The 24,323-nt window shown below is 44.1% G+C and overlaps 1 protein-coding gene across 5 annotated transcripts in view; it reads right to left on the bottom strand.

The window, feature by feature from the left end:
* Positions 1-24,323, bottom strand: part of LSAMP (limbic system-associated membrane protein) — a 1,070,131-nt gene that overhangs the window by 124,060 nt on the left and 921,748 nt on the right. For all 5 annotated transcript variants that reach the window (XM_009998230.1, XM_009998226.1, XM_009998228.1 and 2 more), the window contains one exon: positions 2,979-3,104. In XM_009998230.1, coding sequence (XP_009996532.1) covers positions 2,979-3,104 — 126 coding nt within the window. The remainder of the gene's footprint in view (positions 1-2,978; positions 3,105-24,323) is intronic.

Here is a 24,323-nt window from a genome sequence, read left to right as displayed (position 1 = left end):
TTGAATCTGACCTGTAGTGTCACTGGACATCAGAATTATTAAAGTATTTTTTCCCCTTACCTGCCTTCCTCCCAGGTGTCCACGGTGCAGTCAACAACCACAGTCACACTTTAGCTCTCTCACAGGGTAAGGACAGGGCTTTTTCCTATGGGTTGCTTCAGGGCTTGGGACTTAAGAGTCGATGTGAGAAAAATGCCTAGTTCAACTACTCACTGAAACACCAGCAAAGGAAGAAATACAGCATTTTATAAAGCAATTGTTTTAACTTTCCAGATAGGCAGATGAGTGGGCTATAATCACTCCTGAGGCTCAGCAGCGTTTAAATGAACTATCATATGCATCCTTGCCTCCTTTGCATAAGTAGCAACACTGCTCTCCCTTTGCATTTGTATCTTCCACTTCCCAGCCAACAAGAAATAAATAATTCCTGAGGTCCTAACTCAGGTAATTAGCCAACAAACACTATTGATGAAGTCAATGAATGAAAGAAACAGCAGAGAAATTTGCTAATTAACTCCATGAGGACAGTGCACAAAGAAAAAGTAATTTGGCCCTCTTGCCCCCAGAGCTGGTTTCATTTCACAACCCATCCATTCAAAGCCTCCTACACAAGCACAATATTGTTCATTCTTCTAGTTCTGCAGTCATATGTTTAACTGCAAAAAAATCCAAAGAGAGAGAGGGAGATTTTAAAAACCTTTACAATGATCTAAAATAAGCTTTTTGATGCATAGCAGATGTCTTCAAAACTAGCATAAATTGAGCCAAAATGCCTTACAGTTCTGGAAAAGGGAGATTCCAAGACAAGATGTGTTTCTAACTGCAGCAGCTCTGGAATAGATTTGGAATTTATATTGTTTGTCAGCCTCAAGGGAAACATTTAAAAGCCCTTTCTGTCCCCCATTTTGGGATAAGTGCCTTATTGGGCTACAGGCTGCACAAAGACCTGATATCTGCCTGAAAGCAGTTCCTCTGTAAATTGAAAAGGTAACAGATGGGTTGAGATGAGGAAAAAGAGAGAGAACAACAAGCAGTGAGACATGGAGGTGGCAGACTGGGGTCTGCCTGTCCTTCATCTCACTGGTTAGGAAGGGTGTGCTTGGCAAGCTTCAGAGTAGAAGGGAATACTGAGGATGGATTGGAAGAGATAGCTCTGATGGATGCTAACAAGGCAACATGTCTGAGACACACAGCATAGGAGAAAAAGTGTGAAGGGGAATGCTGGAAAACTGAGCAACCGATCCAGGAAAACTGACCCTGGAATCAAAGTTGGGATGGGATTCCCCAGTCCTTGTTGCTCACCAAAGAGGAAAGACAGAATGAAGATTTGCTGTGAGAAGGCTTTGAGAAAGAGAGAAAATAAGTCTGTGTCTGATACAATGGAGTAGGCAGTACAATAGGGAAAAAAACCCACAAAGCATGTATATGCAGCCAAAATGATGAGTCAGGACAAGAATCTTTTATTACTGCTCTGAACAATACATCTCATGTATCAGATCTTTGTTTTCTCGAAGATTGAAGCTAGCATCCTTGTAACACCCTTAACTTGGACAATGTTTGGCCAAGTGCACAAATTCCAGGAGCAGAAGTTTCTATACACATAATTAAAGGAGGGGAAAAAAAAAAAAAGTTTTTATTTCCCTATGTATACAAATGGCACAGTCATGATTAATACTCAAACCAACAGAAGGTAGTGACAATGATACCACAAAGGAGTAGTTTCTCTCATCAGTTCTGCTCTTCCCACCTCTTCCTGACAATCTTTCCCTGTCTTCCTCCTTTTGGTATTGCAAGAAATGGGCCAGAAATACAAACTGCATATCTGGCTTTCACATACATGAAAGCACAGGAGGACTTTGGTTTGGCTGGAGTGATAAGACAGGAAACCTAAGTAATCCCAATCTGAATCACAGGTCTCAAATCTGGGGGTTTATGGATGAAGCTCTTGGATTGAGCTCTGTTCCAATGTGTCATTCTACATTTTCTCTCCAACCTTCTTTCTGCAAAATGGCCTCTCATTTTCTGGCTGCTGAACTGCAGCAGATAGCTCAACTGTTTGTAGCACGTGCAAAGCTTGTACTCTGATGACTTCAAATCCTCTTTAGCCCTTTATTTCTATGGGAATATCACAGACCACTGTTCATATGAAGCTAATTAATGCTTTCCCCTCACATTTTAGATGAAAGAATATCTGATGTCAAAAGAAATCAGGTAAAGAGGTATCTCATCTCCTAAAAGGACATGACACAGAGGAAGAGAAAACTACCTCTTGCTCCCATTCTACTGATAAATTTTAGGGGGTGAAGGTTTCCTTGCAACCCAAGCTGCTAACACCATGGAGTCTGGCTACTGAAAGGATACTCTTCTTCCAAGCTTGCCATGTTCTGAAGCATGAAAGGCACAGCTACATAGCAGAACAAAGCTGGTGAATTCTCATCTCTTCTCTATCCACCCTGCCCTTCACTAATCTTGCAGATCAAATGTTTTCTTTCCTCACCTCACAAGACACAGGAAGACTGTCTGACAAAGTAGAGAGTATTATGAAATAATCTGTGTCACTGTTTGCCTTTCCCTTTTAAGGCAAATGGCATGTTTTTTTTGGAAATAACCTCTTCTATGTAATATCTAAATAGAAAATTTTCCCTCTCTGTCACCAGCAGTGTTTTGCCTCTACCATCATGCTGTGCATTACTAGCAGTAGAGACTGGGACAACTAGAAGACAAAAGCTAGACAGAATTACAGGTAAAGCAATTTTGTAGAGCATCTACTGAAGTAACTTCATTTGTTCCCTTGGACAACTTGGTTATGCGGCTGGGAACTCACCCAGGAAAACAAGGTTTCAGTGCATTTAAGATTCCTGCAACTTTCACACAGCTGCCTGTATTGCTACTGAAATTTTCTACTGATGTTGGAAGAGAAGAAAATTACTGCACAGTTCACACATCACCAGCACAGTTGATTCCAGGGGGTCTCTTACCTGTTGGGGTGAGGTGCCTCCAGGTGATGACAGGCTCAGGACGCCCATTTGCCATGCAAACCAGGGTCACGTTGCTACCCTCATTCACGGTGATGTCCGAGGAGATATTGGAGATCTTTGGTGGAACTGTGAAGACAGAATAAAGTTGGACCTCATTACCCAGACTTCTCGAGGGCAGCCTGACTCGTTAACCTATCTACTCATTAACCAGAGGAAGCCACAGACTCCTCTCACATGTTGCACTCCTCATTACTACTTGAGTTTCTGAGATGGTATCAGAATAACACGTACTGCTGCTTCAAGGATCTGCAGGTAGAAATGGCCTTTGTTGCAACTGCAATGCTTTGTGTTTGGACAGGTTTGGGGTGGAGGTCTTCATGAAATATATCAAAGCACTTGCCTGACTGCCTCAATGATACATGGAAGGAATTGGCAGCCTCTAAGCACTGTCCCAGCTAATTTTTAATAGGCCTTCTGCAGGATGCCAGGCCTTAATGCACTGTCTCAGAGGGTGCATTAGTTATTGTTACCTCCCACAAGCAGACAGAAGCCACACTACTAGCCAGGACCCTGCTCTGCTGCTCACATCACTAAACATTCATTGGGAGCAGAGAGATGATAAGCTCATTTCTGTTGAGACTGCTGTGACAAGGTGAGAAGCAGGGATGTGCTTCATGGCTAATGAGAACTTGTTGAGGGAAGGCACAACGGTGACAGCAAGGAGGTTTCTGCAACAATCATTCAGTCAGGAGGGATACCCTATGAAGGGATCAGCTTCTGGCTGACTGCACCTCACATGGCACAGCACCAAGTGCATGGTAGGGTTTTTAAAGATTCATGAGACCAGCCATGGCTCAGGCATCCAAGATCCTTAAAGACCTTCCAAGTTAACTGAGTTTGTGTCGCAGGACCAAAGTGACCACACTGGGACCTTAACAGGTACCTCCAGGTATGGGGCATGTTGGTGTAATGGCCTCCAAGCAGATGAGGCTGTTGCAGCCTCTCACATTCATATCTTGTTTCCACTTTTCACACCCAGAGGTGGTGAGGGAGTTTGACTAAAAAGGAATCTTCTAATTTATTTATTTTTTTAATACATTTTCATCTTCTGAATTTATGTGTAGCGAGGAATGAAACAACATAATTTTCTGCTTTGCTTACCACAAAGTAAACAGACAGCAGCCTCCCCTTGCCCCTCCTTGGCAGAAGTGGCTGATGATCCTTTTGAGGCAAAGCTGCCTATGAGCTAGGTGGGGAAAAGCAAATGAAGCCTGAAGGGAGCAACACACCACTTCCAGCTGTGTGGCTGGATTCATAGGAATAGTGTTTACAACCCACAGCTCATTAGCTCCTCTCTGTAGGCCCCAAACTCATGGACAATGCTTCAGCATCTATGACCATGGGACCCCCTTGGAGGTACAAGGTCTCCTGAGCAGGAACAGGAGCCTGTCAAACAAAGTAAGGCAGATGTGTCTTTGCCAACAGGTTGACTCACCCAGGCAAGGAGGGATTCGAGATAGGCATGCTGGGGAAGGATTGCCATGAGCTGGAGAGAAGTGACAGCATGGAGAGAGCAGTGAGGAAGCAGCTAGGGGCCAACAAAACAGAGGTGCAAAGCAAACAGTGAAAAATAGCAGACATGAACTGGAACATGGCAAAAATTCTGACTCAGAATGAGGAAAAATCTTTTTACTTTGAGGAGGTCAAAGACAGGACCAGGTTCCCCAAAGAGGTGGTGGAAATTTCATCCCTGGATGGAAACAATGTGCCCTCAGCAACCTGCCCTAACTGGTACCAGGAAGGAAAGAGAAAGGACCTTGGAAGCTGGTTTGCTGCTCAAGAGGTAGAACTGATGGCTGATCAGCTTATGGTGAAGCAAACAAAGCAAGGCATGTTGGAGGAATGGTTGACTGCTCTACAGTCTCCTTCCCTGAAGGGAAGAAATTTCAGAGAAGGGACATCTACGCAGCAACACAATACTGGATAAAGCAAAGCATAGCAGAAAATCAACCCCTCCTTCTCAAAGCAAAACCCCCTGACAAACGCAAGCCCTGATACTTTCTACATCAGTGATTCACTGCAAGCCATCAGCTATGTGTCTGCACACACAGGAAGAGGTAGGAGGCAGAAGAAAACAAAATAAACATTGCTGGAGAATGCTGATGTTGTCAAAGAATTTGCTGCATGCAGAGCAGCAGAAAGGAAACACCACATCTGGGACATGAAATACCTTGCCTCCTCCAAAGAAGCTTGTGGCTTGGTGTTTCATGGCACATCAAAGCAGAGAGGCAAATGGCAGCATCATGACAAGACCTGGCACTGCATTGAGTCAGCAGGACTCAGAAACACTTTCTCCTTCTTCTTTCTGTCCCACTAGATGAGGGGAGTCCCCCGTCTCACAGCTCGGGACAGACAGACTCATTGCCCCAACCAGCAGAGCTGTGGGCTGTCTCCTGGAAGTCCTGTTGCAGAAATCCAAAGTGTTATTCTTTCTATAGGGAACAAAGCAACTCGGAGGGCCACTTCCCTCCTGAAGCAGCACAGCTACCTGTAGTAAATACTGACTTTCAGATGTGAGACCAAAACGCACTGGGAAGAACAACAGAGGCTGCTATTTTTGCAAGATTCTGTCTTAGTGCTCTGTCAGGGCATACAAGGAAGGCGACTTTGGAGCATCCTCAGCACAACTTCTCTGGTATGCCTGCAAACATTGGTAAGCAGAGCCCAGAAGTAGAACCATTGGCTAGACTATGTTTTGGGGTATTTTTCTTAATGTCAAAGAGTTAATATTTGCATCAGGAAAAAAAAAAAAGGCATGTAACAAACACAGGAGGACTAAGCTCAAGCAAGGCTAGCAGATGGAGCTGCAGGCCAGCCCAAGGTCCTAGCAGAATGGTGTGATGACAGCCAAAATGGTTGAGGAGAGAGCAGTGAAAGCCACCACAGGGCACCAGCAGCAGAGCTGCAGTTAGGAAATGTGTACCCCACCACTTTCCAAAGCCGTCAAGTCATTTTGGTTCACAGAAGATCAAGTAAACTTGGCAAATACAAACAGATCTGACCATGCAGACCAAATGCCCAAGGGGAAAAGGATGCGTCCAGATGGTCATATCTGGCTCACCACTTTTTCAGATGAGGGAGAAAAGGGCATCCAAGGCTGATATCCTGTTAGGAGTATAATGGCTGGTTCCCTTCAGCTGCCACCTTGGTCACAGGGCAAGGAAAGGCTGAGAGAAGGGGGAATAGGGCACAAAATGATTTCCCTGTGAATTTCAAACCTGGTTTGTTTTTTCCTGATTAGAATCCAAAGTCTTCTAGCATTAAAAATTACTGGATCTTAGTGGACAGTAATTTCACTCAGATAAAAAGTCAGAGACTTTTAATTTTCAGGGTGTCAAGCCAGCATGTTAAAATGCCAAAACTGTCAGCACCAGCAACAGTTAGCATTGCCTCCTTGGCACTTGTCATTACTTTGCACACACCTTTTTAGGACAGTCTTAAAATGAGAAGCTTTGACCTTATTATTTTTTCCCATGCGTGGGTTGTTATGTTTTCACAGTTCCCAGACTAGTGGGAGAAGGACTGCTGAGAATAAAAACCTCCTGGGACCAAGACCCTCTGGGTGTAACAGCCTCCTTTTGCTCACTCATCTCTTGTTTCAACTCAACTGGAAAACCCTTTAGTGCCTGGACTATCTGAACTACTAGCACAGGAAAAACAACAGCCTGCAGACCCACAGCAGGGAAAGAACTACAGTTAAACAGTGATTTCAGACGTTCTCATATTAAGCCTAACAACTTGTCTCTTCAGGGAAGACTGGGCTGCTGCTGGACACTTCTGGCACCAGGGACCATAGGAAAGCACTGCCAGGCTCTCTGGTACTGCTGAAAGAGATAAAATCACCAGATACTTTCCTCCCTTTCAGCGTATATGTAACATGGGGTATCCATTACCCTGTGCTTAGGATCCCTCTGGATGGGGTGGGGAGTGGAGACCAATGTGAAAGGAAGCACACTGCTCCATTTCCAGAGGGACAGGATACCCTACTCACAATAGGGACAGATTCCAGGGAGCTGAATATAAGCTTAGAGAAGAATGCCTTGAAACTCACATATTTGTTTCTTCTACATTTCACACCTACAGGACAGCTCAGTATCTCATCATACATGCTACAGATGGTAAGTAACAACCTCCAAACTAACCAGTAGCCATTCTTCTTGAGAAGCTTTCATTGGTAGAGGGGATACAAGGAAGGAGCAGGACAAGGGCAGAGATGCAATAGGGCCCCCTGGGCTGGGAAAGCTGTGGCAGCTGGAGGGCAGGAGGGGTGCAAGGGCAGAGCTGCTGTGGGAATTCAATTCCCAGGCAAGGCACAGTGACAGAGCTAGGTAGGACAGGCTCACGCAGAACCTGCTTGCACCAAGCCTGTTCTAGTTAATTGCTGTCAATCCTTCACTTTCATGACAACTGCAACTCATGTTAATTTAAATAATAAGAAAGACTGAGACATGAAAAATAGAGCACAGTCCCCTAGTACAATCACTGTTGCCTGTGAGATGAAAGCAAGTGATTTGTTTCTACAAAATGTTACTGTGTCTCAAAAACACCCACTATAGCAGTTATTACAAACTGGGGGCTGCATATACGAGGCAGCAAGGAAACCACAAAAACAGGAACACACAAACATTTGCTGTTGCTGTCCTGGCCGTTTATGACCAAGGCCCTTCAGAGCTCAAAACTCCTCCTGACAAACTCCCCTGACCTGGGATCACTTGGGTGGGCTGGATCAGCTTTATCATTCAAGGCTATGAATATAGGCAACAAGTGGTGTCACACTCCTAATATCCTAGTAAATGAGTCAGCCCAATGGTTACGAAATGTGAGTTCAGATGCAGGAGTCCAGCTCCTGAGTACCCTTCCAGGTGTGCAATGGAACAAGAAAACATCAAGGGCACCCTTGCTGAGGCTATAACCACCACTGCTTCTAGAGGTCTTTTCTTAGTTCATATTGTAACTGGCCATGCCACAGCTCACAAACAGTTCAAATACCTGCCATTTGATCAGAGCATCTAGACGCAACACAGGCACAAAGTGGCAGGAATGGAAACTACTAAGCGTAAGTGATACTTACATGCAAGAAGTACTTACAGGCAGTTACTGGCTCCTGCATTGGCAGTATTCTGCAGACCTCAAATAGGAGGTCTGTTCCATTTGTGAGACAAGGATAGGAAACACAGGACTAGGAATTCAAATAAGCTATAGCAGGATGAAAAACACAAAGAGAGGGATGCAGAGATCTAGTTGGAAGGTGGCTCTGAGCCCTGTAAACACACTCACATGAAGTTCACAGTCAGATGATGTAAGTGCTCCCTTTGGACAAACAGAGCTTTGGCTAAGGTTTTTAGATGCAGTCTTATACCACAGGGCAACTGTTTCCCTATCTGAAACTGCAAGACTGCTTAACAGTTTGGTGTTTTGTCAATAAGTCAAAAAATAAAATAAAATATATATAGCTCTTATTTCCCCTCTACAAACTTAAGATACAGCAAAAGCTATTTAATCCCTCCAAGACACCGATGTAAATGGTAACAAAACCAAGAAACCCCATAAGCTCCATTTAAGTGCTCTAACTGCTTGTCCCAAGAAGGGCAACTTGGATACAAATGGAGAAAGTCACCACAACCCCTTCCATATATCCTCATTAGTTGCTTCCTCAAACCTATTTACTTTCCCCTCTATTGGCAAGCAGGATCCCCACCTGTTGGAGAAAATTAAGTCTCCCACCCACTAATGCACAGGATCTGCTGGCTTTCAGGGCAAAAAGAAAACATCAGGACTTTTCTTCAAAGTCAAAGGAACTTCGCAGCCATGAAAGCCCTCCTCAGGTGCCTATCAATTAGCCTCAAGAGTTCTCATTTCCTTGTCCCCAGCTCCCAATTAACAGCACTTTACAACAAACACAAAGACACTAATAAGCCCCGAGGCAGAGGTAGGGGGGATACTGACCATCATATGGCCCTTGAAAGCATTATAGCAGCTACCTTGCTCACCGCAATTAGGGGTTCTTTCCTGGGGCAATTAATTGTCAGCAAATTGGCCTCATTAGTCATCGTTTAGTTAAAGCATTTAGTGGGGACATGGAGCCTGAAGAAGGGGCTGAGCTGCTAAACACAACTAAATGGTTTAATTTCCCTCTTCTGTGTGCAGCAGGCTAATCACAGCTCTTTACAGCCATAACAAGAAACAGCTTGTTGCTGCTTAGGTCTGCAAAGGGAGCAAGCTGAGGGCTGGGAAGTAAAATCCAGACACCCTTTGGGATGCAGCATGCTAATATTTCTGAAGCATTTTGCAGACGAAATGCGACATGAGACCCAAGATGTGTTTTTTACGGTCTGATTCATACCGCAGCCTCAGCCAGAGAGAGACGAAGCTGTCACCAGGGCGAGAGGGCAGAGAGTGAAGCTGTTGAACTTCATTAAAGGAAGAAACATCTTTCTGACCTTCTGCTCTGCTACGCTTGTTTCATCCTGCCATTTCCCCTCCCTGCATGGAAGTGAGTTTGTGAAGTAGATGCAAACGCTGAACGCTTGGTTTTGTTTTCTAATCCCCATGGAATCTGAAACCTCTCAAAATACACTACAGTATTTTTACAACGTGTAAAAATGGCTTCTTTCTATTGTCTGAAAGGGTGTGTCTTGCTACATCCATCCCTGGTGGGAAGAGTCTATCCCAGCCAGAGCATGGAAACCATTTAAGACACCTACAGTTTCCAACCTATGTGTGCCCCTGCACTGCTCTGCCCCAGCATGGCAGATCTCCATCCCAATATTGCTGCTGATTCCAAAAGAGGCTGGGCTGAAGGGAGCACAGGGGCTGCTAGCTTGGGCCTTGCATCTTGGTAAACTTCCCCCATTGTACAGCTGAGCATCACCCACTGAGACGCCATGCAGGACATTATTTAAATCCAGATGGGGATTGTGTATATTGCACAGACTGGGAGAAGAGAAGCAGATAGGATGCTGTAAATCAAAGCCACATGGAAAGGCTTCTTGGTTTGCTGAGCTGGGTAGCATGTCAGACCTCACTGTTTGAGAGGAAGAGCTGACAAGCCAAATCATTTTATCCAAAGGAAGGTTCTGTCTCATATAATAAACGCTTAAGTGTCTGGACTATTTTTCTGCATAAAATTGGGTAAGATAAATTTCCAGTATGTTGTTTCTTAGTAGAGAGCAGCACAGAGTGTAAACCTGTTAGACTGTCCTATCCACGAGCTTTTGGAAAAGTCAGCACAGAACTGGGCTCTATCACTTATACTCATTCCCACTGAGATTGCATTTAAAAAAATTTCTTCATGGAACTGTCAGGGGAAAAATTATTTCACTTTCTAACTGAAACAATGAGAAAAAAATAGCTTAGGTATCAAGCCAAGCTTGTTTTTCAGGGCATGGATGTGACATTGTAGAACTGGGATAAAAGCACCGTCACTCCTGCTCCTAACCCACCACCTCAGCTTTAAACCTAGACCCCAGCCTTTTACCCTACCTAAAGCAGTGCCAGCCTCAAGCATGAACCCCAGTCTTGGTCCAATGCTGACAGCATTTCCCCTACAACTGTTTTTTTGGTGTTCCCCTACCAAGCACAAGGTCACAAACACATGGATACTGATGCAGCTTAGGAGAGCAGGTTCTCAGTTGCATGGTTAACATGTAAAAGAAAGCACCAAGCACAAGTCACCTGCATGCCTGATACCCACTTATCACCAGATATGGACCTCTGGGTATAAATGGATATTGGTTCCTTGCTACAAAACTTCTTTTTCTTTACTATTAACATACAAAATTTATCCTGTGACTGTAGTAATCCATTTATCTGTGGTTCATCTCTTTAAAGGACAGCTCTATGCCTTTGCAACTTGTGTTGCTCCAGCTCTTTCTGCTTGTAAAACTCACTGCAAGCACTTTGTGGCTAACCCTCCTAGAGAGGCCTGCTGTGAAAACACAGCCTTCTTCACAAGACAAGTGTAAACAACAACAGAAATGCTTGCCATGCTAATCCCTAGAGATTAACCTTTGGAATGCCGCCTAATCCCAAACACTTTAGGGACTACAGATGTACACAGCTTTTGGTCTTTGTTTCAAGTGTGTTTATATATATTCCCTCAGACCATTTTTTAAATCTGGCAAGTATTTACTCATGAGACTGAAACAATACAAAATCTTTTATTCTGTAGATATAATCAGCTATCCTGGAAGAGGCAGCCTGTGAGAAAAATTGTCCTTAGTGTCCAGGTCCTCCAAAGACATCTCTGACAATTTTGTTAAGAAGAACTTTTTCACAGAAACATTAAGCATGTTGGATGTACATACTATGCAGCTGAGTCCTAATATGCAGCCTTTCTAAGGCTTGATTCAGACCACAGAGAGAACCTCTTTTGCTGTTAATGGCCTTTGGACAAATTCTTCTACAGCAAGAATGGGTCATGGCTACAAGGAAGTGTTGCAGCCAGAACATGGATGCTTTATGAGCCACTTGAGAAAAAAAAAAAAGCAATATTGTGGTTTTTTTAATTGAGTCCCAGGTGTCTTTGGCTCCTGCTTGGTAACTCTTTCTTTGAAAAGTAGACTAGGGAGCACACCCCAGGTATGAGAAGAAAACGCCAAGAAAAGTCTATGTTATTCCAAGGCAAGAAGAGTAAATTTGGATAGGATTTTTATGCATTAGGAAGATGGCTGGGATTATCCTGATTGGGCAAGTAGGGAAAAAGTTTATTTCAGCTAATACCCCACTCTGGATGAGGATAAGGTTGTCCCATTATAGCTTTATACACATGAGAAATAGAGCCAAATATTTGGTCTGTTGTCAGACACACTGTTGCTTATGTTCAATGCATTAGACACAGACAGACTGTACAACCAACAGAACTGCCTTCATTAACCACCTGATGGACATCCACATACAGGCTGAAAAAAAAAGACAGCTCCAAACCTTGTTCTCAGATTCCTTCGGCTGCCCATGGTTTATCGCACTGCTTGTGCGATAAGCCACAGGGCAGCAAATACAACACTCTAAGTGTCTTGTGCATACCACTTTTCCAAGGATTTGGCTCAGTTTCAACTGAGACAGACAGCTTCTCAGTGACAAGTCTCTCATTCAAATCAAATACATGTGGTACATGTAAAACATCTTTTATTAGTAGGCTTTCCTTCCTTCTGCATTGAAACAATTAAACAGAGCAGGAGAACTTGCTGTAACCACCTTTCAAGATTGCTTTCAGGCTTCTAGAGGAGCAGAAAGCTAGCACAGCATTTTGGAAATTCTAGTTTTGCTTCCAGTCAAAAGTATAAAGAACAAAGCTAAAATTCTCATGATTGGACCTTTACATGCTTTGGATAAAATTCCCTCTTGTTTTAAGTACACAGATTTGGAAAAGAGTGTAAAGTACTCCACACTGTCCTTGATCTTCAGGTCTCCAACTGATGGCCTAGGATAGCAGTCTGGTAAGAAAACATTGCTGTTTCCCCAGTAAGATGATTCACTTTGTCCAATTCAGCAAGGCACAGACAAACTATAACACAAGCCACCCTAGATCAGCAATCAGAAGATTGATTGATGTCTTAGCAGAGAGCAACTGCCTCTTCTGATACTGAAAGCCGCACCAAAAAGATTTAAAGCAAAAAATTAACCCAAAACAGATGCCCATCTCAAAAAAAATTCTGATGGTGGAATAAATCGAAAGTGGACCTCCACATTGTTTTTTTTTGTTTGGTTGGTTGGTTGGTTGGTTGTTGGGTGGAGGTTTTTTTTGTTTTGTTGTGTTTTTTTTGTTGTTGTTGTTGTTTTGTCTTGGGCTGCTCAGCACATTCCTACATTCCTGCATTGTCACTACTGCTGGATCCACAGCTGGTGGCCTTTCCCAGCACACATAGTTATGAAATGCCAGCTGTGAGAACTTTAATTGTTAGCTATTGTTGAACTTGGTGATAGCTGCAGCAACATATTTTCTAAAGGCTGGTGTGTTATCATCAGCCATCTGAGAAGGGAAAGCCAAATGGTTCAAGGCAAAAAATCCCTTATATCAGAAATGCTCACCCACAGAAGTCTTACCCAGCAGAAAATAGGAAAAAACAAATACAGTACTCCTGAAGTAAAGGTATCTTCAAACAAAGTAAGCAGCTGGCTAATGCTGAGTTGTGATCTCCTTCCCACCAACCAACCACGAGCCTGGGTCTCCTGGGGAGGAGAGTTTCTGCTCTCCAACATTCCATGCCAAAAAGGGAGTGCTCATTTTTGGTTCAGCCAGGTGCAGCAGCAACTCGACATCTTGGAAGTTTCCCACTGTTGGAGGTTTACCACACTGCCATGTAGTAAAGATGTGTTGTATATATGCAGACAACTGCAAGGAAAGGGAGAGATGGATTTCAAGAGGTTTGCTCTGTAAATACATTACTGGTGCCATTTCAATTAAAGGAGAATCTCTCCCAGACTGCCAGGGATGAGGCTTATTCCTTGTAGCCTGCAGCTTTATCAAGACACATAAGAACACTGAGTGTTCCTCCTCTCCAGTGGGGCTCAAGTCTGCCCTCTTCAAAACTGACAGAATTTTTTTGCTGGTCTCCCAGTGTCAACAAACTGTGGCAATTAGCACATTATATACTGGGATTGCAGAGAAGTGCAGGGGACAAGAGCCTCAGGTACTCTGTTCCCACTGGAACTGAGTGGGATCACCCACTCAAATTGTTCTGAGGTGCCAGGAGAAGCCTGGCTGTCAGATGCTCAGAGTTAACTATAATGAGGATGCCTACAAGAAAGAAGCAGCAAAATTTTGTAAGAAGTTTCAGAATAGCGAGTATCAAACAGAGAAGAAATAGCTAGACATTGTCCTTTGAGGAGGATGAAGTTACATTTGGAAAAGGTAAGGTCGCCAGGACCTTTATGTTTACTGGGACAACAGCTTTACAGTCAACTTCTGTCTAAGGTTCTGCAAGAAAATAACTCTTCACACCAGAAACCCAATGCTACTGGGCTAGGGAGCAGGAATGAGGTGATCTATCCTGCTGATCAACAAAGAACACTAATAAAAACCTGCAAATATCTCCTTTGCAGCAGAGGATCAAAAAGTTCAATGGAAAACATAAGCCATGTCTCTCTGCTGTAACAGCACATCCATGCCTGAGCACCTGTAATACCACAGTTCACAGAATCACAGAATCTAGTCCAACCCCCCTGCCAGAGCAGGGTCACCTAGAGTACATCACACATGAACGTGTCCAGGTGGGTTTTGAATGTCTCCAGCAAAGGAGATGATTAGAAGGATAAGCAACACCACCAAAAAAGGAAGCGGGGAATGACTTTGTGAATAACTTGGTAGGCCTAGTTCTCCAGTTACAGTGATTGTTCTGTTACACACTTGTGCTATAACCTTGAATAAGTCACTCCCCCTTTCTAAGGTTCAGTTTCCCTTCTCACTCTTAGGGAACTACTGTGTGGAATTTGTATGGCATCCTCAGTGACTGGTACTCAACTGGTGTCACAAGGAGGTACATCTCACCATCTATGGCTGGTGAGGGGAGGAATATCTATAAAGCCTCAGACTGTTCAAGGGAGTTCCTTATGAGGAATTGTTGTGCTGCAAAATCTCTTGGCACAGCAAACCCAAGGCAGACCTTTCCACATGCTGACAAAATAGGCCTGATTCTTCACTGTTGCTATAAAGATAAAATCCTCTTTTACATGAAAGGGAAGCAAAAGAGGAGAGAATCAGCCCTGCAGTTCATATGCCCAAGGGAAAAAGCAGGACAAACCCATTGTGCTAACTGGAAAAGGAACAGAAGTGTAATCAATATAGTTAGGGATACTGATTCATGATATGGATATACTCATACACTTCCCATTCTGATGGTCATGATATACTGGAGTCTGCAAAAATTATTTCCTTAAAGTACAAAGAGTGTTAAAAAAAAAAGAGAGAGAAACTTTGCATCAGAGCACAATGATGAAAACTCTGCCAAAGCCTGAGGAAAAGCAGAGATATAACCAAGATGGCATCACGCTATGGATCAACCTGCCACTGGATCTGGCATAGACACTCATGACAAATAGGCACAAGGGATGCAGCACAAATACAGTGTGACACTATATCCTGGGTGTATGCTTGATGTATGGAGGATTAAATGCCACACACACACTGTCCTGGGTAGATTGTATCTAGTGCTGACAGACAGCTGAGGGATCTGTCTCTTTCTTTATATGATTTGGCAATTGCCACACCAAGAAAGGATTACGGGATTGGGGGGTGAGAAGGAAAGATCATTTGTTACTCTGTTTAACAGAGACTTTATCCTCGGGGGGGAATTTTGTCAAGATGCTGTATTTCTTCTTAAATGATGTTTCTACCTGCCTACACACATTAGGGGTTGATGGGATCTTCTCCTTTCCTCTGTCCCAATGACACAGCAGCTTGCTCTTCTGGCATCTCAAACCAACTGTAAAGCAAATGTGGCTTCTGTAAGTCGGTTTGAAGACTGTTGCCCTCAACCCCTGCCCCCACGCATCCTGCAAAGGCAAGAAAATAGCCAACGTGCTGTAAAGACCAATTCCTGTCCCTCACTGCTGAGCCCTCTGATTGACAGCTCTGTTTGTCAAGGGAGACAGACTGTCTGGAGTGTGAGATAGCTAACTATCACCTGGGGAGACTACCAGAGGGAGAAGGAGGGAGAAACAGACAGACAGACAAAAAGAGACAGACAGACAAACAGAAAAAAAGGGGAGCTGAGGAGGGGAAAGAGGAGAGCAGCAACAAAAGAGTGTAGATGAGAGAAAGACTGTAACACTTGATGAATTAAGTTGTCAACTTTGGCATCACCTATGTACTGTGTCATGCCAATAAATTCATTGCAGCTAAAGCTGCACTGTGAGTCAAAGAGTGAGAGAGTGCTGATGGAAGGAAGAAATAACAGCCCATTTAAAGACTCAAGAGCAATTTATTAGTTACCTCAGGAGAAAAGCAGTGACAACAGGGAAGGAGAGCTGCTTCCCCAAAATGCTGGGCAGGAAAGCTTGTTTTGGATTCAAGCTGTCCAGCCAGTTGTGCTTTAGAATGTGAAGAGATCAACAGAGACCTGGTTCAAGAAGGATAAATGCAGGGGAGAGGCTTGCTGGGGCTAAAGGGAACAGAGGCAGGTATAGGCCTTTGGGTAGTGTTGTGTGCCTCATGCCATCCCTTGAGGTGCTGAGGGCAGGTCTACAGAACAAGTAGCCAAATATCCCAATGTGAGAGGAGGTGAAGGGCACTGACCACAAGCAACACAGCAGGGTTGAGGGAAGGTGAAGGAAAGCAGAGGTGGAAACCAGAGCTCTGGCACAGAGGTGTGCTGTGATGGAAAGCTGGAAAGGAGGTAAAGCCTTCTGCTGACTTTGAAGTTCAAACCATGGCACCAAGATGCAAACAGCTTTAGCCGGCTGGACCAGGGAAGCACTGAACTAAGGTGCTTTCCTGCAGAGCTAAGGAGATTGTCACTAACTTGGTAACCGATTCTGTGCATTTCTTACAAGAGGAGCTCATAGGCTCCTGCCATCCAACAGGACTCCACTGAGGTCTGTCAGATGTGACCGAGGGTATGATGCCCTCACCGGCTGCTGAGGCAGCAGAATGCAGAGCCTGAAGCCATCCAGACTAAGTATATGCTTTCTCTCCCCCTACTATTAAAAATTCCAAAACTGAACAGTATCTGCCCCAGCTATTTGAGTAATGTATCTACCTCTTCTCTGCCTTTCATTCTTTCCCCAAACTCACCATTCCTCTCACAGGAGCTTTAGCAATCCCTCTGCTCATGAAAAGATGATCAGCTCCTGCCAAAAAACCTCTCCTATCAGCCATAGAGACCAGGAGTTGCAAAGGTTGATTTCCAAAGCAACCCAATACCCATTTTGACCTCATTTGAGCCATCCGAAGATGTTTACATTTATGTGATGAGACATGCTCACTGACACTTCCTTGCAATGAGCTGATGTCAACCAACTGCCAGGCATTGCACTAAGAAAGAGAAGGAGATTCTTTCCTCCCATGCTGTCTGCTGCTGCCTGCTCCACTGATACCCCAGGCTTGGGCAGAGGGAAGGGAAGGAAGAAGGAAAGAATAAACCTATTCCTCTATCAGGCAGAAGTATCAAAGGTATTTATAATGAAAAGGGAGAAATTCTGACTCAGCCAAACAAGTGGAGTAGCGAGTCTATTCAGTTTGAGTGAAACACAGAAGAGTTACAACCGTTCAGAGTATTTGGAGACTTTGGGCAGAAGTGTGTGTGCACACGCATAGCATTTCACAACTCCATGCAGAGAAATGCATGGCAAACATACAGCATAAAACCACCATTTGTGGATATCTCTGTGTGTATATACATATAAAATAAATACATGCTTAAATGTGTATATACATAGAGACACGTACGTACATATATATACACATACTGCCATTTGCTTCTGAAACTTCCAGCCTCTTTGAGAGCTTTCATTTTGCTGGTGGTTTGTAAGCTGCCCAACAGCCACAGGAAACCTGTCCTGACTGGGGTCCCCTGAGCTATGTGCTGTGGCTCTGTTGGCTGCCGTCAATATGATATTGAATTAGAACAGGGATTTTGCTGAGCAGAGCTCTATTCCGATCTGACTGGTCCCCAGATCAGATCAGCTGTAGTGCCCTCAGGCTGTGGTACTGTATTAAAGTTGAGGGCAGCTGTAATCTGCTTCACCATCCACACAGTGGAAGCTGTGCTTGGCCTACTGGGAAATTACTGGCATGTCCCTCACTCAAGTAAACTGAACATTTCTTTTCCAGAAATTGTGATCTTTGGGTTTGTGTCATTTAGTTTAAATGATCTAAACTGGTGGCTTCCAACTTTTTCCGTTCTGAGGGCACCTTGCAATTTCCCAGGGAAGATACACACACTGTAGAGTGAATATAACTCTCCTGACAATAGTTTTGGTTTTCCTGAAGACCACAGACTTCCTGAGAGTAACAGACTGAAGGGGAAAGACGACTCAGTGAAGGAACAAGGAGTGAGAAGGTAGCCTGGTGCTCAGCAGCCTGCAGCACAGCTCCAAGACATCTGGACACAAATCCACGTCCACCACACTCCTTCCTGAGAAATACCATATCTTCCCCATGCCATCATCACAAACCGCATCTGGGGTGCATCACACACAGTACAACCAGTTGGTCAAAAGAAGTGACGATCCTGCTGTATTCAGCATTTGTACAGCCTCACCTTGAATGACGTGGGCAGTTCTGGGCCCCGCAGTTGATGTGAAAGTCCCTGAAAGCATCCACTGGAGGGCAACAAAGCTGCTGACAGGGCTGGAAGGCATGTGTTGTGAGGAGTGGCTGCAGAGTTTGGTCATGGCTAGTATGGAGAAAAAGAGGCTGTGCTGATTTGTTTCTGGTATGGTTTTGGTAGCAGTGGAGGGGCCCCAGGGGTGGCTTGTGTAAGAAGCTCCTAAAAAGCCCCTCCAACTCAGGTAGACAAAGTTGGAACCATTAGAGAAACAACAGATGCACCTCTGCAAATTAAGATATGAAGGAACTGATATAAGACCTGAGCAGAGAGCAAGCAGAAAGCTGTGCTGGAGAGGTGAAAACAGTGTCAGGGTGAAGATCTCTGGGTTGGTGAGGAAGAAGGGAGAAGAAGGTACCCAAGCAGAAGTTTCCCTGCAGCCCATGGAGAGATGGCAGGCTTTCCCCCTGCATTTATGGAGGAAAGTGTGGAATGTGGAGGAACTTCTCCTGAAGGCTCAGGGAGGGGAGAATGTGGACTTGCTGCTAGTAGAATTGGAACATGGAGGACCCCACATCAGGGGAGCTGACTGTTCCCAAAGTAGCCCGTGACTCTATGGGAAGCCCAGGCTGGAGCAGCTCTGGACCTTGTGGGAAGGACTCAGGAAGGAGAGATTCGTGGAGGACTCTCTCCCATGGGAGGGACCTGTGGGAAAGCAGGGAAGGACTGTGAGGAATCCTTCTTCTTCCTGAGGAGGAAGAAGCTGCAGGAACCACCAGCCTGTGAAGTGACTCTAAACCCCATGCCCTGTCCCCCTGTGCTGCTAGGGGAAAGGAGGGAGAGAAACTGGGAACAAAGGGATTTGGGCCTGGGAAGAAGGGAGGGGTGGGGTAACATATGCAAGCCCTGCTCTGTGTGTCTGTGTCCTGTGGGTGTTTGATTAGTGTGAAATTAAATTATTATTTTTCCCCAAGTTGAGCTGTTTTGCCCAGGACTGTAAATGGTGAGCAAACCCTTCCTTGTCTCTACACATGAGCTTCTAGTTGGCCTTTGTCCTCCACATCCCAGGGTGTGTGTGTGGGGGGGGAGGTTGAGTGAGCGGCAACATGACTGGTTCTTTGTTGTTGTGTTGGGCCCAAAGCAGAACAGAGGCTGAGGAGTGACCTCATTGTTCTCTACAGCTTCCTGAGGAGGGGAAGTGGAGAAGAAGGTGCTGATCTTCTTCCTGGTATCCAGCAGTAGAACACATGGAAATGGTCCAAAGCTGGGCTGGGGGCAGTTCAGACTGGATATTAGGAAGCATGTTTTTAACGAGAGGGTGGTCAAACACTGCAAGAGGCTTCCTAGAGAGGTGTTCCATGTCCCAAGACTTTCAGTGTTAAACACTGACACATTTGGACAATGACCTTAATAACATGCTTTAACTTGGTCTGACCCGAATTGGTCAGGCAGATGGACTAGATGATTGTTGGTGGGTACCTCTGAACTGAAATAATCTATTCTATTCTATCAGACACCTGACAGTTTCTTTTTCTCTCTCCTGATGATACACCTGTCAGGCTGTTTCTTCTGCTCTTCACGTTTCTCCACAAAGGTGAGTGGGTTGGTTTGTTAGTTAATTTTGGTTGTTTTTTGTTTGTTTGTTGTTGGGGTTTTTTAGGTGGAGAGGGGCTGAGAGCAGGAGAAAGCCAGAGTTAGGTTCCTGCTAGGATGACACTGGCAGCTAGAGAGAATGAGGAATTAGAATGGTGGGCTGAGGAGCAAGGCTGCCTACAGAAAAAAGTTGATGCTGAGATGAGCTAAGAGAAGCCACAAAAACGGATGGCAAGCTACCCTATGCTCTGTCACACCCAGAGACCCCAAGCTGCACAGTGCAGCTAAGGGACACAGAGAGCTTTGAGCAGGTCCACTTACATAGAGAAAAGGCTGGAATGGGAGGAATTCTCAGGTCACAGTACTTGTTGGTATGTACTACAGCTGTGCACACAGGTTTGACAGAGAAATGACAAGGAGAAGGAATATTTGGTGAAGAAACAGGTAGTGACTGCTGCAGAAGATACTGGGGATTAGCAGAAGGGAAAAGGGCACACAGAAGGCAGAAGCAAATAGGTGACCGAGAAGTATTTGTACATGTAAGTGCCCTCTATTTCTGAAAGATTACTGGGCATGTCCTGCCCCATAAGAAGAAGTCACTTCTAACCACGTGCATGCCCTAATGGGAATTGGTGCTCCTGAAGGGGCCTCACTGACTCTTTGAAGTGCCTACCACTGGCCATGAGCATTGTGTTCCACTTCTCTTGACCCTGTTTTCTCCTTCTCTTTCCCAGGTCTTTTGAACAAGGCTTGACCCAGCTGTATGTGTGCGCACACACACACACCAGTAGTCTGGGTCTCACTTGAGCCTTTTGGTTATTGTCACAATACCAATGCAACAGCCCAGAATTTCAGACTCGTTGCTCTGCTATTTGACTGGGGTTATGCTTTTGCAAAGACCAGTCCTGTATTCTAGGCCTATTTTTGGAAAATCTAATTTGTAGACATGATACTTTGCAGAGAAAAGAGTATTAGCCAGAAAAATTCTCTTCCTCAAAAAGCCTTTTAAAACCAACCATGACCAACTTGCTCTCCTGGAACTGGGAGCTCAGGACACCTCAAAGGTGGCTTGCCTTTATCTGTGTCTAGCCAGGGAATATATAAAAGTATTGTAAAGCAGTGATGGGATCATGCTAGAGGCTATAGAAAGGAAGAACAACTTTTATTTGGAAAGACCATTCAATAGTAGGTATGAGATTAATAAATAAATGAAAAGAGGTGACATTCATGATGACATTTAAATGACTGAGGTGCCAAGTGCTTGTTAAAATATCACATGGTCTGGAAAGCAGCAAACAAAGAAAGAGGTCTTGGACAGGCAGAGAGTAATGGTGACCCAGTAAATTTAACTATTGATAAAACACAGGTGAGGAAATGTGCAGGAGAAAAATCTCTGCAAATCATCAGCTAATGGATTAAATGCATCTGAGTGTGAGATGGAAATTAACTGATCAATTCACTCAACAGCTGCTAATTATATGTGGCAAGGCATGCAGAGCTCCGAAAGCATGTGGAGCTGAGAGGAAAGTAGTGCTGGTAAAAATATTTGAAGGCTGCCTCTTACCACTGTAGGGTAGGACATTTGCCACAGTCAGAGAATGTCACTGATTAAAACTGCAAACTTTCGATGTCTGCATTTCAGAAGCATGGGGACAAGGTTCTCTCCCACTGCTTTGTATCAATTTGCAACATTAGGTATAAGTGTATGGTATCAAAATTAACATGCCAATCTCAACAAAATTAAATGTAGTGGTACAGTCGAAATGAAACCTTTTTGCATCGTTGCAGTTAAACATTTTGACATTAGTGAAATGAAACTAGAAAGTTAAAATGATTTGCTGTGACACTCGTCTATCAAAAAAATTCATTGCATCACTACACTCCTGCAAAATACTTTGATGCCGACAGAACTGATCTTCCAATAGGAAGCTGTCTCACATTTTCTGATAACTACTTTCACAACTTTACTTTGAACCATCATGCACAGTAATATATTCCTAACCACTTCCATTTTGGTTTGCACCATTTAGGAAATGGTCATAGGAATACTATGACTAGAACTTGTCTTCCTTTAGGCTTACTCTTCTCACATATTGAGCCCTTGGGACTGCTTCAAAGTCATGCCTTTGTAGAGTCAGCAGATTGTAGGAAATATAGAAAATAAATAAATAGCAATGATGAAGTAATTGATCACCAGGGAAAGTTTAGCACCAAAGTGTGATTTTTCCCTGAACAAGATAGGGATGGAAACCTCACTGGTGCAATTCTCACCCTGCACTGCAGCACTGAGTTTGGAATCTGCTTTTGAAGCAAGGATAAGTGCTAAGCACATATTTAACTCACTGCTCATACCAGTAATTAAATTACTAATTCAAAGGGGAAAACAGTGTTGCTTATAAAATAGATGAAACTTCCAAATCAGGCAGCTCAGGCCTGATATTGTGACATAAGCAATGTCAATTCTGGAGGTGATGAGACCTGAGCCAGGGCAGTCTTCCAGATTCATCATGCTAACAATATTATTATATATTCTCAAATGCCAGCTCTATAACTTGTGAGGGTCCAGCATGTTCTATGCATGGACTATGATGCTATTTTTAGACTGTTTGTAAAATTAATGGTTGAAGGGAATTCAGAGGATGCAATGTTTTATACAGTGCTTCATGAACTGCTGCTAGCAAATTTAATTCAATCTGCTTTAGGTTAGGAGCACTGTCACGGATTGGCAATTGCCTGAAGAACCATAAACAAGGGATAATGACAAGGGGCATGTAAAAGCAAAGTTGTAAGCAGTTGTGTAAATGAGGTGCTGTAGGAATCCATGTGAGGTCTGCTTTCATTTAACATCTTCATAAATGAGCCTGAAGAAGTAGCTTATTAATGAAAGTGGTGGATGATGCTCAACTGGGAGGAACTGCAAACTTTCATCAAGGTAAATAAACATAAGGGGGTATGTGGGAATTAGGCATGAACAATTTAATCATTTGGCAAAAAAAGTCAGCTTTTGATTATGCAAGATCATGGGGGATGAAGAGACCTCCTCACCTTTTCTAACAGAATGGGTGTGCAACTTCAGATCAGATTTCTCAAAGAACTCAAGAGTGTAAAACCCTGGGTTCTCTAAAGTCAAGACAAGAGTAAGTGGTAATGCAGCCTGGCATGCTATTAATTAGGTGGAAATGTCATCTAAGGTCCAATGTAGAATACATCTGTATTAGAGATGGCACATCATCCCACACCTATCCTCATAGATGGGTTAAAATATATATCATAGAATCGTAGAATGGTTTGAGCTGGAAAGAACCTTAAAGATCATCTAGTCACAACCCCCTTGCATGGGCAGGGACAGGTTGCTCAAAAACCCATCCAACCTGCCCCTGAGCACTTCCAGGGATAGGGCTTCCACAGCTTCCCTGGGCAACCTTTTACAGTGTCTCACCACCCTCACACTAAAGAATTTCTTCCCCATGTCTACCCTAAATCTCCCTTCTTCCAGTTTTGATCTATTACCTCTTGTCCTCTCATTACAAGCCCTCGTAAAAAGTCCCTCTCCAGCTTTCCTGTAGGCCCCTTTCAGGCACTGTAAGACTGCTATAAGGTCTCCCTGGAGCCTTCTCTTCTCCAGGCTGAACAATCACAACTCTCCTGCCTGTCTTCACAGGACAGGTGCTCCAGCCCTCTGATCTTCGTGGCCCTCCATGTCTTTGCTGTGTTTGGGCTCCAGAACACAATAGTCCAGATGAGGCCTCACAAGAGCCAAGTAAAGGGGGAGAATCACCTCCCTTGACACTGGCCACAGTGCTTTTGATGCAGCCCAGGACATGGTTGGCTTCCTGGGCTGCAAGCACACATTGCTGGCTCATGCTGAGCCTCTTGTCCACCATCACCCCTAAGACCTTCTCTTCTGGACTGTTTTCAATCCATTCTTCACCCAGCCTGTATTTGTGCTTGGGATTGTACTGTCCCAGGTGTGAGTGCTAAGCACATATTTAACTCACTGCTCATACCAGTAATTAAATTACTAATTCAAAGGGGAAAACAGTGTTGCTTATAAAATAGATGAAACTTCCAAATCAGGCAGCTCAGGCCTGATATTGTGACATAAGCAATGTCAATTCTGGAGGTGATGAGACCTGAGCCAGGGCAGTCTTCCAGATTCATCATGTTAACAATATTATTATATATTCTCAAATGCCAGCTCTATAACTTGTGAGGGTCCAGCATGTTCTATGCATGGACTATGATGCTATTTTTAGACTGTTTGTAAAATTAATGGTTGAAGGGAATTCAGAGGATGCAATGTTTTATACAGTGCTTCATGAACTGCTGCTAGCAAATTTAATTCAATCTGCTTTAGGTTAGGAGCACTGTCACGGATTGGCAATTGCCTGAAGAACCATAAACAAGGGATAATGACAAGGGGCATGTAAAAGCAAAGTTGTAAGCAGTTGTGTAAATGAGGTGCTGTAGGAATCCATGTGAGGTC

The sequence above is a fragment of the Chaetura pelagica genome, unplaced genomic scaffold (genome assembly GCF_000747805.2).
Source record: "Chaetura pelagica isolate M959 unplaced genomic scaffold, ChaPel_1.0 scaffold65, whole genome shotgun sequence".
In the NCBI taxonomy this organism is placed as follows: domain Eukaryota; kingdom Metazoa; phylum Chordata; class Aves; order Apodiformes; family Apodidae; genus Chaetura; species Chaetura pelagica.
Note: the sequence above shows the minus strand (reverse complement) of the source record. Positions and strands in the feature narration are given on the sequence as shown.